We start from the raw sequence: 15499 nt of genomic DNA on the forward strand, positions 1-15499 counted from the left end.
ACCCTTGTTAAATAAATGAACTCTTTGGAGCCATTTCATCAATCACCTATTCCCTGGTGTTGAATCATGCCTCATTAGAAAGAGCTGACAAACCAATGGGTCTCCTTGGCATAGAGGCAGAGGGGTGCCAGGAGGTCGGTAAGGAGAGGCACCTCTGAGCAGGAGCAACCTCCACACTGTCCCTCCAAACAAGAAACAACCCAGACAGGAGGCCACTCATCCCACAGGAGACACGATCACCACGCATCTACTGTGTCTGATCTGCAGTTTGTTCTCTGCAGCCCAAGAATACCACCCAGCCAGCTCACCACCATCCCCTTGGCCCATATGAGAACTGTCCCTAAAACACAGGGACGAGAGAGGAAAGACCCCTCTCTCCTCTACGAGCTAGACCCTGGGTCCTCACGAAACTAGTATGATTCTCTCCAGAGATTCAGAAATGTGAACTGAAACACCACCAGTCTGGGAGTTGCTGGGTGTGACTCATGAGTCCTAACCCTGGCCAGTGAGCACTAGTTAGAGCATCAGCCTATAGACTGGAGGGTCGAGGGTTAGATTCTCAGTCGCAGGTGGGTGTGTAGGGAGTGCAGGAGACAACCAACTGATATGACTCTCTCACACTGATGTTTCTTTCTCTCTCTCTCTCTCTCTCTCTCTCTCTCTCTCTCTCTCCCTTCTTTCCCTTCCTTCCACTCTCTCTGAAAATCAATGGAAAAAAATATCCTCAGATGAGGATTACCAAAAACAAAACAAAATAAATAAATAAAAAGACAGAGCCCTAGGGTGAAGCTTCTGCTGTCCATGGGCCTGGTGCAGGTTCTCTCTCCCCAGGCATGGCTGCTGGACTCTCCCCTGGCATCTGCGACACCCTCCTTATGCTACCAGAAACCACTCCAGTTCACTGCTATTTTGCTCAAACTACTCAATGCTGTATATTATGCTTCTGGCAACCAAAAGAACCTTAACTAATACACTACATTATTTCTAATCCTCTCGGGAAATTAGCATGGAATTCTCCATTTTACAGATTAGGAAGGTGAGTTCCAGAGAGATGAAGAGACCTGACCCAAGTCCTAGAGCTAATAAGTAGCAGAACTGACTGACATTCCAACACCAAAGCCGGGCGTTTTCTACTCTGCCCCAGCTTCCTTAACGACATGAAGGAAACACATGCAATGTGTTGACCACAATCTGAAGGGATAGTAACAAGAGGACTTAATGGCTCACTTCTTGATAATGAAGGCAATTTAGTGGCCTGGGAGATGGGTGGTGTCTCTCTCGGTAGCTATGACACAGCCCTGCAATAAAGATATTTAATACTCAGGAACGTCAGCAGCGATGTTCCAAACATGTCAACAGCCAGGATCTAAAAAGCTCTGGCTGCTGCAAGTTTAATATGGTCAGTGGTTTTACTCTCTGTTCTTCAATTCCCTGAGCATCCAGCATTCATTCTCAGGATCACACAATAATTAGAAGAGAAACAGACTGCCCAGAGTAGATGGGGACATCATTACAGCCTCAAGTTCTTTGTAGAAATGGGAAAAGGATAAAACCTAAATTAACACAAAATGGCCAAGGGCATAGCAGAAGAAATCCACATTTTCTACAAATAAAGAACTGCAATCTGAAAAGTATACCTTTGGGAGTGGGGGCGGGGGAGGGGGACTATAGCCTCTAACAGTTGGGATTTCTTAAACTGACACCTTGAAATTTACAATTCCTAAATGATAACTTATAAATCCTTACCCACAATTTGCAATTAGTCTTGCAGAATAGAATTAAAACCTTTGCTAAAATACTTAGGCATTTTGCACAATAATTTAAACATCAGGTTCTAAATATAAGGGAAATGCCCATGAAATGACTTTATACTTGTGGTTATATGAAAGTACAAACACCACCCAGACCAAAAAAAACTAAACACAGAGAGGTGCAGATCATCCAACTCAGACTGTTCACTAGATTCATGAACATGTTATTCAACATTTACATACTTTTTACATGACTAAAACACGATGCAAAATAGCAAAATTTAACTAAATGTGTCCATCTAGAACACCTGATGGGGTGCTATCTTGTTTTAAAACAGACTGTACCTTAGACAGGTTAGAGTGTATCCTAATACCCAACTAAATTTGCTCAAAATAAAATAACTAAACGTAGGTTAGAATTACAAAATGTCAGTCCTGTGAGGTTTAATTATCGGACTTACCCAACGAAGTGACATAGCCAAGAGAGGAATCCAGGCCTGCAGACTTCTGGCCTGGCTCTAGCTCCTCACTAGTCTATGCTGACACTCTTATTCCAAAGACACAGAAAAATGCAAACCCATAAATGGTCAAAGTTAAGAAAGAGCTCCCACTGTTCAGCCAATGATGCCCCCTGGACCGAACTGATACTGAGCTGATACTCAGTGCAATGGCTAGTACTGATGCTAAAATACCGAAGTACTTCTACACCCGTTGTAAAATAGCCCCTGATCCATCCACTCCAACTAGCCCAGCTGTCCTGGCCCCTCCCTGTAGACTCCTAGGAACCTCTCCAAGACCCAATAACTATAGTGTTGGTCCCTGGCACACAAGCAGGCCTTCAGGACCCTGCTCCAGCCCTACTGCCTGAGTCTATTCCCATAGCTGGGCCTATGCTGCCCCAGTTAATTATTTTGAGAATCACCCTTTGCAAAACCACACATCATGATCAGAGCCATTCATCAGAGAACTAATTTGTGTAAGAGTCTGTCCTAAATGCATGAACTTAATTAAAGTCAGCTTTCAAAACTTGAACTCCTTTCCTTTCCCATATCTGGCTGCCAAGTTGCATTTCATTCAAGCTGGGGTCAGAACAATATCTACGCATCTCTCACAAAGCAACAGAGTCATTCATTCACTCAACAAGCACTTACTGAGCCAACCACTGGGCTAGATGTTGGGGCTCAACACGAGTGTCAGTTCTCTACCTCTGAGGTGCCTGCCCATAGTGCACAGGGGCTCGAGTGAGGGGAAAGCAGAAAGGTGGATCCTGTAATGTCAACACAAGAACTAAGTGCTAGGATGGGTGGGCGTGCACAGTGCTGTGCACCAGAGAGGAAGAGAGACATCACTACTAAGCGGGTTCAGGGGAGGGGCCACAGAGAAGGTGACACTAGAGGTCCATTAGAGATGTTCAGGAGTCACCAGGTGAACAAGGAAGAAAAAGGCATTCCAGGAGATGGAACAACGCGTGCAAAGATGGCGTCTTCAGGAACCTGCAAGAAGTTGGCTGTTGTTAGTGATGATAAGGAATGAAAGAAAATGGGACTGGAAGACAACGTGGGACCAGATAAGGAAGGGCTGCTGTGCCCTTTTTCATGTGCGTTTGAACAGGAAAACGTTCTTAACACTTGAGATTACCTAGTTCTTGAGAGGTGAACCCTACAGAGCAAACATGAGGTTCATGTTTTAACGAGCTGCGATTTCTGTTTCCTGTGCAGTGCAAACACTAATGCTCGGCTGCGGAATACTAATATGTTACTTACACAGACTCACGGCCCCTCCTCTTACCTGTTGTAAGCTCAACTATCAGCAAAAAGGCATCCGAGGCTTCCTAGATCAAAGGAATTACCAAACGTGTCAGAAAAGAATATGAATTCGCATGTGAACGTCCCGCTTCAGGCACGCTCACCTCTGAGAAGATGCTTCTGCTGCCTGGTGACTGTTGAGAGGAGCACTTTTCTGTTATTAAGTCTTCACTCCTGAATTTGAGATCCTCCGCAGTCATTAAATAACGATTTTGCTGTACTGCTTCTGAATCTTTGCCACTGAATTTCTAAAGAAACAAAACAAATCATAAGGAAGTTTTCATCAAAAAATACATTAAGATATTATCCCCTGCTCTTTAAGGAAAGATACTTTTTTTCTTCACAATGTCCTCTAAGGAACTTCCTTCATCCCCAAATACTGGCAATTACAAAACTGTAATGCACCCCATTTGTGTGTGATTACAGCTGGAAGAGCAGATGCCAGCATGCTGGTGTCATTACAAACCTTCCTTCTGGCACCACTGAGACAGCCTCCCACAGGAGCGGAGAGCAAAGCACAGGCTCTGGTCCATGGGGCTGGGTTCCAATCCTGAGTCCCCCTGACCAGTGTGACCTCCAGGTCTGTTTCCCATCCCACGGGGTTACTGCAGTGATTAGGGAGATTATGTAAATCACAACCACCGAAGGGCAGTGTCTCTTGAAATATTACAAATTTGATAAAACTTGAACCATCCATATCTGTGGGGAGATTTGACTTCCAGGAAGAAAAAGGCAAGACTGCAAACACTGCTCTGGGCCCTGGTCACACATGTAAAGCTCCTTCATGCTGATGCACAGTGCAGCTTCCCCGGCCCGACCCCTGCAGAAGAGGTGACAAGCAGCAACACGGCAGAACTAGAGACCATTTCTCTGGTCTTGTGCCCAAGTTCAAGCACGGGATCTAGACCTACCTACCTAACACCTGGTAACCCCTGAACTAGGTTTCTGCACTCTGTCAGAAATTCAGGGCAAGAACCACATCTTATCCCTTAGCCTATCAGAATTAATTCATCATGTCAAGCTTGTCAGAAAAATTAGGTGAACACACACCAAAAAGTAGCAGAGACAAATTTCTGTAAAAACCCGTTGACCTGTAACAGGAAAAACTAGGAATCAAATAGCCAACACTGAATTTCTAGAATTTTCATCATACTGCCGTGCTTGCTACATGTTTATCCTTATTATTGTAAAGTCCAATTATACATATACTAGAGGGCGGGTGCACGGATTCATGCACAGGTGGGGTCCCTCAGCCTGGCCTGCACCCTCTCGCAATCCGGGACCCCTCCGGGGATGTCAGACTGCCGGTTTTGGCTCCATCCCCAAGGGATGTAGCAGTGCCGAAGCAGTGGTGGCTGCCCGGGAGGAGCCTGAGCAGGGGCCGGGCACCGTGCTTCTTCTGCTCATCCCGGCCCTGCTGCGCCTGCCACCGCGCCGCACGGTAGCGCTGCCACTGAGGCATGAGAGGCTCCTGCCACCACAGCTGCCAGTGGTGAGCCCAGCTTCTGGCTGAGTGGCACTCCTGCTGTGGGAGCGCACTGACCACCGGGGAGCAGCTCTTGCATTGAGCATCTGCCCCCTGGTGGTCAGTGCACACCATAGCAACCCGTCAACCGGTCAAGTGGTCAACCTGTCATAATGGTCACTTAGGCTTTTATATATATAGATAGATAGACCGACAGATATTAATAGTACTGTAAAGCTTAAATAGAAAACAGTCACCTCCACCTCTCCACTTCTCAGCTCTTAGTCCCAATCCCAGAAAAAAACAACTATCGCAGAAGTCTTAAAATTTAGCTCTTATATCATCAGCCCCCCCACACACTTTTCCTAATAGTTATATCATAATTTTAGTAAATCAATAATCCACATTGACATTACTATGGCCATGCAAATACTGTTCATGCTCAGCCATACATACTGAGTTCCATGATTACATTTCCTTTCCTTTTCAGTTCTTTACTTTTCTTGGAATCAGTAACAACTGCTTTGTCCTGTTTGTCTACTTAGTTCATAAAACTAAACCATGTACTTAATGTTAAGTTACCTCCAAACTCTCTAAAACAGTGGTTCTCAACCTTCCTAATGCCGTGACCCTTTTGTACAGTTCCTCATGTTGTGGTGACCCCCAATTTCATTGTTGCAAATTGAACATAATTAACACTAGATTGCCCAAGGAAGTCATTTTGACTGCTTTTTAATTTCAATTAGAAAAACAATGATGTACATAATGACAATTTCTTAGAATTTTGTGACTTTTTATACAACATATAAATGCGTTTATTAATAATTGTAGTTACCTCCCCCTCCTTCATTTCCGGTTTATATATGTGTGTTATACCTATATTGCCCGAAAGCAGTCATTTTGACTGCTTGCGGGAAATTTTAAAAAAAGTGCACAGAAGAAGAAGGCCGCCGAATTTTGAGGAACGATTGGACAACAACATTACCGGAAATACGTGCATTTATTGGGATTTTATATGCTCGTGGAGCCTACGAGGCAAAAAATTTAAAACTCAGTTATTTATGGTCAGCAAAGTAGGGTCCCGAATTTTTTAGAAAAACTATGGCCAGAGAAAAGTTCAAGCAAATCCTACGATTTATTCATTTTGACAAAAGAACCGAAAGAAGTAGGCACCTACAAACAAATAAGTTTGCCTTGGTTTCGGAAGTATGGGACAAGTTCATTGAAAAGAGTCGAGCTTGCTATCAACCAGGGCAAAATATAACAGTTGACGAGCAATTACTTCCGTCAAAAGCCAGGTGCAGGTTTACACAGTATATGCCTAATAAACCCAAAAAATTTCGGCTGTGTACTGAAATAACAGTTTTCATTTTTTTTCGATTACCGTCACATGATAACATACAAGTACGTGATAAATTGTCGATACTTGATAAGTTGCAGTTGCTCAATAAGGTACACTAGTACTTGTTATTCGAATCTTTATGCAGTGATACTTGTTCTAATAAGTTGTTTATTTTATTTCTTTTGCGCCCTAAATTCATGAAAAAAATGTCGAATAACTTGTTATAACTGTAAATAATATAAAAAATATTAAAAATTAATTTTAAACAAATTTTTTTACACATTAGTTATTCTTTCACAATGCAGTCATTTTGACGGCTTTTGGGCAATATAGGTATATACTAAATTTCAGTCTTTCTAGTGTTAAAGAATAGTGATTAATCACAAAAAAAATATGTAATTACATACGTGTTTTCCGATGGTCTTAGGCGACCCTGTGAAAGGGTCGTTAGACCCCTAAAGGGGTCGCGACCCACAGGTTGAGAACCGCTGCTCTAATAGAACTTAAAAATTCCTCTAGATGGAGTCAGATACTCCAGATAAGTGATATTCCATTTCAATTTCTTTGAGAAATTCTAACTTAAGCTCCCTCAACAGCTCAAATCTGGGCTCCCTACATCTCAGCCATCTGCCTGGGGCTTCACATCCCAGGTGAATTCCTTACTTTCTGGATTCCATGCTTCCTTTTGGTTACTTCCTCATTTAAAGTCATCCTCTAGACGTCTCCTGCAAGGAGTCCATGGGAGGCAAATGATTTCAGACACCAAACATCTGGAAATGCCTTTACTTTGCCCTCACTCTTGCTAATAGCTCTGTGAGCACAGAATGCTGGACTGGAAATCACTCTCCTGCTCTGAACTGGACGGTCTGACTCATTGGCAGAGCGTTAGCCTGAGGACTGAAGGGTTGTGGGTTTGATTCCTGGTCAATGGTACATACCTCAGCTGCAGGTTCAACTGCCCCACGTGGGAGGCAACCAATCAATGTGTCTCTCTCACGTCAATGTCTCTCTCTCTCTCTCTCTTTCTCTCTCTCCTCCCTCCTCCTTCCCTTCCACTCTCTCTAAAAATCAATGGGGAAAATACATCCTCAGGTAAGGATTAAAAAAAGGATTAAAAAGAAATAACTCTTCCTCAACATTCTGAAAATACTGCTCTCCCATCTTCTGGCTTCGTGTTCCAGCTGAGAATTCTGTCATTTTGAAGACTTTGTATGTCACCCATATTTTCCTCTCTCTGGACGTTTTTTGGATGCTCGCTTTACCCTCGCTTTGTGTGAAATTTCACAAAGATATGCCTTGAGCTGCAGGTCTTTATCATCCATTGTGCTAGAAACAGAGCAGGCCCATTCAATGCACAGCTATCTGTCCTTCCATTTTGGAAATTTTCTATTACTTTGAAAATTTCTTCTCTCTGCTTTACCTGTTTGTTCTTTCTGGAACTTCTTAGTCATATACTGGAGCTCTTCAATCAAGGCTCCAATTTCCTCTTTTCTCTCCCATTTTCTGCAAAACTTGCTCTTTATCTTCCAGCTTTTCTAATTCTTGTATTAAACTTTTTATATCTATACCAATTTCCAATAGGTTGCCCTTCTTTTCCAAATATCTTTACCAGAGCCTGATCTCATTTATTATCTAAACATGTTAGCGTTGAGTTTGTCATGCTGTCTAGTTTTCTTCCCATCCTCCACTGTTTCTATCTCCTCTATGTAGCTTTGTTCTGTCTGTTTGGTCTTTGTCTTTCCTCTGAGACTCTTCTCTCCTGTTTGATGAACTCCAGCCTCCAAGCACGTTTCAATGTAAAAGTGCTCAGAAGTTCTGAGTGTGGAAAGACCCATCGCTGGCAGCCTTACGATGGGGACTCAGCTATTCTATCAGCACCTTTCCATCTTTCCCCTTTCAGGGGAACCCACAGCTGGGTACACACACGTCCGCTTCCTCCACTCTGCTTTCAGATGCACTCAGTGACCTCCAGACCAGCTCCCCAGAAAGTAAAGCTCCCATTTCCAATTAGTGAAGAAAACAGGTCATCGAACTGCCCAGTGTTCCAGCCCCTGTCCTGTTTACTAAGACACCAGGTACTTGCACTGCCTGCTGAGCCTTTCTGGGTTCTATAGGGTAAGCCAGCCTGCTTCTTCTTAGCTTTTCATCCCAAAGCATGTAGCAGCAACGTGGAGAAAGCGGAAGCCCACGTAGTTACCACCTGCCCATTCATTTATCATCCAGACAGCGACCTGCTGCTGCATACTCCCCTCCTCCTAGGCCTGTGGGTTTATACGTTTTTACCCCTCCACTGCCATGTTAATGAGGCTTCAGCAGGCAGCAGAGTTAAATACCCATCCATGTTGGATCCACCATGGTCCCTGTTAAGTCTGAGCTGAATCAAACATAATCAAACAAGAAGGGTCTTCCAAGACAAAAAGAGGAGTTAGAGGAAAGTACGGCAGAGTGAAAGGGCACGGCACGAATGGGGAACAGCAAGTTCCTGCGGAAGATCTGCTCAGGGAAGCAGGGGGCGCCAGAGCAAAGCAGGTCAGGGCCAGAATCGGATCTGCCACTTACTAGTCATGTGACCCATGATAAGTTCCTTCCCTTTGCTGAGCTTCCATCTCTCCAAACTTACCTCCCTGGTGCCTGAGGCCCAAACGATAGAAAGCTCCAAAGTGCTCTGATATATAGCAATGAAGGCTATAATCATTTTTACCAAACGTGTTTTTCTATAAATGTTCATGCAAAAGAGTTTAAAGAAACCTATGCCAAGTCGAAATCTAAATACAAAAGAAAAAAGTTTCGATACCTGAGGCAACAAGTCCTTGTCCTTTTGATTGGTACTTTCTGTTAGACGGCTGATCACCTGCTCTTGACTGTGTAATTTTTTATTACTTTCACTCAAAAGACTCTTATAATGGTTCTCCACTGCTTTCTCTCTTTCATTCACTTCGTTGCGTAATTTCTCAACTTCATTTCTAAGGTCCTGCCAGAAGGAAAAGAAAAAAATTGAAATTTACTTGACAAAAATAAGCAAACCAGTAGATGTATTTAACAAATGTATACTTCCTTTTCATTTAAAGTCTTACAAAATCCAACTTTAATAATAACCTGAAATTTGGAAAAAGCACAGATGTTATCATATTATTTATAGCAGTGGTTCTCAAACTTCCTAATGCTGCGACCCTTTAATACAGGTCCTCATGTTGTGGTGAGCCCCAACTTCATTGTTACAAATTGAACATAATTAAAGCACAGTGATTAATCACAAAAACAATATGTAATTATATATATGTTTTCCGATGGTCTTAGGTGACCCCTGTGAAAGGGTCGTTCGGCCCCCAAAGGGGTCGCGACCTACAGGTTGAGAACCGCTGATTTATAGTACTGCAAAACCGGAAACTAAGTATCACCAGTAGGGAATTATAAAAGAAGTTATGGTATGAAAAAATGCAATTATGAATAAAAGCAAACCAGGATAGCCTGGCCAGTGTGGTTCACTGGTTGGGCATCAACCCGTGGGTCGGGGCACATGGCCGGGTTGTGGGCTCAATCCCCAGGAGTGGGGTGCAGGAGGCAGCCGACCAATGATTCTCTCTCATCATTGATGTTTCTATCTCTCTCTCTCCCTCTCTGAAATCAATAAAAATATTTTAAAATATATTTTAAAAGGAGTGGGGTGCAGGAGGCAGCCGACCAATGATTCTCTCTCATCATTGATGTTTCTATCTCTCTCTCTCCCTCTCTGAAATCAATAAAAATATTTTAAAATATATTTTTAATATAGAATAAATAAATAAAAATTTAAAAAAGCAAAGCAGGATACTATGTACTGTGATGCTAATTGTTTTCTAACTGTTCACACAAAATGTTGTTAAGGCTCTAAGGGAACACATCAAAATAGTAACAGCATACCTAAGCAGAGGAATTAAGGGTAATTTTCAATTTTTCTCAGTTTCTAAAATCTCTTAAATAAGTCTGTATTACTTTCATAATCAGAAAAAAAACTGTCTTAAATCATGACATTTACATGGAAATGCTCATGTTTTGACATTAAAGAAAAAACAGGAAACTGTATACAGTGATTGTAACTACCTCAAAATATGTACTATTTGTAATATTGAAGCCCTATTCATAACAACAAAAGGTGGAAACAACCCAAGTGTCCACCAATAGAGGAATAAACTCTCGTAAATGCTCACAGGGGAGAACTCTGACGCTATCAAGGACAATGAATGATTACTCCATAAATATACTGCCCTGAAGTAATCTTTAGAATATATTGCTGCAAGGGAGAAGGGCAAAAGGGACAGACCCCAGGAGAAAAAAAAAGTATGTACAGCTTATTAACATTTATTTAACCATAAAACAAATTAAATGGCTGTCTACAAGGAAAAAGAAAAAAACAGAAGAGACAGAAATTAAAAGTAGAACTCATTTTATCGATGTTACATTGAAACCATTTAAATATTTAGGTAATTATTTTCTAAATAAAATTAAAATTCCCTAAAACTGAAAGCAGAGCAAAAACAAAGAATCTGTGTATCAAGTTGATTGGTTAACCAAACAGAAAGAAATGATTTCAATAACTTTAAAGCAGAGTAATTTGTGCATCCCTAATGGGATATTTTTCTAAGAACAAAAGGAACTGCTGCAAAAAAAAATCTTAAACTGTTTTTAGTACAATGTCATAAAAAATAAGATTGGTATTGTTATTCTGAAACTGTGTGTATATTTATTAAATAAGTAATTATCAATGTCATAAAAACCAAGACTTTAAGCCTGAGAAAAAATACAAATACAAAAGAAGTTAAAATATGTAAGTCTAAATTTGAATTGGAAACATCAATATAAACTTATATTTTCTATTATTTCCTTCCTTTACTGAAAAAGCCAAAAATCATTACCATCCCTAGCATCCAGACTGGAGTCTCTAAGTACCATTTCCCACCAAAAAGAATAGGGTTCTTTAGAGCAATGGTTCTCAAAGTATAGTCCCTAGAGCAGCATTATCAGCACCACCTGGAAACGGCAAAAGCAAATTACTGGGCCCCATCCAGACCTATTCAATCAGAAATTCTGCAGGTAGGTCAGGTCCATCCATCTGGGTTTTAATAATCCCTCCAAGTGGTTCTGATGCACACTAAAGCTTGCCTTATGGGGAGGGATGACTCCAGACCCAGGGCAGCAACATTCAACGTGAGCCCAAACATCTTCTCACGTCAAAAAGGAAGGAAGCTAACAAAGTCTCAATGATCATGTCTAAAGAACCCAGAGTAGCTCAGTTAGTTGAGCATCACCCTGTGCCACCGAAAGGTTGCTGGTTCCATTCCCAGTCAGGGCACGTACCTGGGTTTTGAGTTTGGTCCCTAGTCGGGACACATACAAAAGGCAACCAACCCATGTTAGCTCTCACATCAATGTCTCTCTCTCTCTCTCCCCCTCCTTCCTCTCCCTAAGCATGTCCTCAGGTGAGGATATGAAAAAAAAAAAGGAGTCAACTTGAATAAGCTTTTCCACTATCCAAGGATAGGACAATTAGAACATCGAGGATAACAACAATAAAAGTACATTAAAATTTTTAAAAGCCTGAGCTCATAATACTATTAAAACAAAAACAAAAAATGATCACTATAATAGACAGAATAATGTCCCCCCAAATTATATGTTCACATCCTAATTCCCAAAATCTGTGAATATGCTAAATTACCTGATGAAAGTTGCAGATGGAATTAAGTTTACTAATCAGCTGACCTTAAAATAGATCAACCAGGAGGGTCCTATATAATTACAAAGATCCTTAAAAGTGAAAGAAGGGAAGCACAAAAAGACATCAGCAGTCACTGCTGGCTGTGAAGACGGAAGTGGGCCCAGGGCCTAGATATGCTGGCAGCCTCCAAAAGCTGGGAAAGGCGAGGAAATGGACTGTCCCAGAGCCTTCAGGAGTGCAGCCTTGCTGACACCATGAACTCAGCTTGGTCAGACCCATTTCAGACTTCTGAACTCCAAAGCTATCAAACAAATCTGTGTTAAGCCACCAAGGTCATGGTAATTTGTTACCACCGCAATGGAAACTAATACAGTTAACTGCCTTTGCAGAATTCAGTGAATTTTTTATTTTGTCTTTCATTACGAACTGTACCCCAGGGTAACTAAATAGATGATGAGAAATGAGTTTTTCTTTATAGAAGTATATAGCTGTAAATGAATAAGGAATGAAGCGATTAAATTATTACCATTTTGCAAATGGTCATTCATAGTAACATCACAAATAAAGGAAGTACCAAATATTATGCATCACCTATTGGAAGTACAAAGGACCACCTATAATGTATATCTTGCCAAAATTTTAAACCTGAATTTGATAATGCATCTTATCTAACTACTAATTTACTAGAGTCAGCAGAGAAACAAGTTAAATGCCATTACAAAATTACAATAAGCAAAATCCAGGATGGAAAACTGTAAAGAACAAACTACCCAACTTATTCAACAAATAAATTATATGGGGGGAGAGGGAGAAGCTGTGGATTAAATAATTAATAAAGTTAGGGAAGGTTAATGTGAACACATGAGTTCATACATGATTCCACAGGGTTCATTCAAGCCTACCCTAACTTTGTTTTCTCTCTCTCTCTCTCTCTCTATCCCTCTCCCTCTCCCTTCCTCTCTCTAAAATCAATTAAACATAAAAATAAAATGATGGGGCAAGGCCCTGGCCAGTGTGGCTCAGTTGGGTGGACATCGTCCCGAGCACCAAAAAATTGCTGGTTCAATTCCTGGTCAGGGTACATGCCTGAGTTGTGGGCTTGATTTCTGGTGAGGGGTGTGCAAGAGGCAGCTGGATGATGTTTTGCTCTCACATCAATTCTCTCTCTCTCTCTCTCTCTCTCTCTCCCTCCCTCCCCCTCTCTAAAAATCAATAAAATATTTTTTAAAAACTTCATTACTGGTAAGAGCAAAAGCCCCCTATCATTAATCAGCTCTCATTAAATAAATAAATAAATAAATAAATAAATAAATCATGTTAAAAGGCACAGGAATCAATTTGAAGGAGCTCCCAATGGTCAAATCTGGGACAGTGTGAGCAACAAAATCAATCATGATATTAATGGCTTACAACCTATACACTAAAACAAATGCCCATTAGTCCATATTGATATAAACAAATAACTACATCCTATATAATAAAAGCCTAATATGCTAAGTGTCCGATCCCCTGGTCATCCATTCAACCAATCAAAAAGTAATATGCTAATGATATGCTAAGGCCACTCAACAATCACTATGACGTGCACTGACCACCAGGGGACAGACAGTCAACAGGTCAACCAGCTGCTATGATGTGCACTGACCACCAGGGAGCAGATGCTCAAACTGGTAGGTTAGCTTGCTGCTGGGGTCTGGCCGATCAGGATCGGGACTGAATGAGATGGGCCTTATACGCCCTGGAGCCCTCCCATAGTCCCTCACCGGCTGGCCAACCTCCCGCGTCCCTCCCCAGCCTCAATTGTGCACCATTGGTGGGGTCCCTCGGGCTGGCCTGCGCTCTCTTGAAATCCGAGACCCCTCAGGGGATGTCAGAGAGCAGGTTTTGGCCCAATCCCACAGGCCAGGCCGAGAGATCCCACTGGTGCACAAAGTCCTCTAGTAATAAATAAATGCAAGAGAATGGACAGAATTACAACTACTAAGTGTAGAAGAAATCATGGAAATTAAAAACTACCATTAGTCAAATATCACAGTAATAACTGTAGCAGGTATCCTCAATAGATACTAAGATTCTTAAAAGTATGATGTGAAACAAGATATTTACAAAATCTCAAAGTATCTCCCCATAAAATAGTAACTTTACTGTGGAGAAACTCAGGAGCCCTCCTCCCACCTTAACCAACTAACCTTACCAGTAATAAGGCAGACTGCCATTATGCACCTCCAGATATGACACTCTGATGAGTGCACAACACATCTGTGCTATTACCAAAAATGTATACCCTCAATGTAATCATGAGAAACATCAGATAAGTCCAAATTAATGAACATTTACAAAATAAGTGACCAGTGAGACATGATACTTAAAGGTAATATGGACCCTGGATTGAATCCTGGACCAGAAAGGGGGCATTAATAGGAAACCTGGCATAATTCAAATAGTTTATAAGTAATAGTATTTTTTAATTACTAATTTTCTGGTTCTGATAAGTGTACTAGTGATAACATGACAACATTAGGAGAAGCTGGGTGAAGGTAATATGAGAACTCTGTATTATTTTAATACTAGAGGCCCGGTACACAAAAATTTGTGCACTCAGGAGGGTCCCTCAGCCCAGCCTGTGCCCTCTCACAGTCTGCGACCCCTCGGGGAATGACCACCTGCTGGCTTAGGCTCGCTTCCCAGGGAATTGGGCCTAAGCTGGCAGTCAGACATCCCTCTGGCAGCCCGGCAGCCCTCGGAGCATGTCCACTTGCACACTGACCACCAGGGGGCAGCACCTACATTGAGCATCTGCCCCCTGGTGGTCAGTGTTTGTCATAGTGACCAGTGATTCCCAGTTGCTCTGCTGTTAGGGTCAATTTGCATATTACCCTTTTATTATATAGGATAGAGACCTGGTACATGCATGGGGGCCGCTTGGTTTGCCCTGAAGGGTGTCCCGGATCAGGGTGGGGGTCCCCCGCTGGGGTGCCTGGCCAGCCTGGGTGAGGGGCTGATGGCTGTTTGCAGGCTGGCCACAGCCCCTTCAGGGTGCGGTGCCTGGCCAGCGTGGGTGAGGGACTAAGGGTCATTTTCAGGCTGGCCACACCCCCTTCAGGGTGGGTGTCCCTGCTGGGGTGCCTGGCCAGCCCGGGTGAGGGGCTGATGGCTGTTTCCAGGCTGGCTAAGCCCCCCAGCGAGGACCCTCACCCCATGAGTGTGGTCAGCTTGGGTGAGGCGCTGATGGCTATTTGCAGGTTGCCCATAGCCCCTTCAGGGTGGGGGTCCCAGCTGGGGTGCCTGGCCAGCCCAGGTGAGGGGCTGATGGCTGTTTACAGCCCCCAGCCACCCAAGCTCCCAGTGGAGGCTGGCTGGAAGCAGGTATCTGGGATTTATTTATCTTCTATAATTGAAACTTTGTTGCCTTTTGCGGAGGCCACAGCCGGCCAGAGCAGG

The 15499-nt window shown here is 42.6% G+C and overlaps 1 protein-coding gene across 9 annotated transcripts in view; it reads right to left on the bottom strand.

Annotated features, from left to right (window-relative positions):
* CDK5RAP2 (CDK5 regulatory subunit associated protein 2) overlaps positions 1-15499 on the bottom strand; it is a 159955-nt gene that overhangs the window by 74765 nt on the left and 69691 nt on the right. For all 9 annotated transcript variants that reach the window (XM_015570625.1, XM_006773982.2, XM_006773981.2 and 6 more), the window contains 2 exons: positions 9158-9334; positions 3661-3804 (listed from right to left, as the gene is read on the bottom strand). In XM_015570625.1, the coding sequence (XP_015426111.1) occupies positions 3661-3804; positions 9158-9334 (321 nt within the window). The remainder of the gene's footprint in view (positions 1-3660; positions 3805-9157; positions 9335-15499) is intronic.

Source organism: Myotis davidii, unplaced genomic scaffold (genome assembly GCF_000327345.1).
Source record: "Myotis davidii unplaced genomic scaffold, ASM32734v1 scaffold964, whole genome shotgun sequence".
In the NCBI taxonomy this organism is placed as follows: domain Eukaryota; kingdom Metazoa; phylum Chordata; class Mammalia; order Chiroptera; family Vespertilionidae; genus Myotis; species Myotis davidii.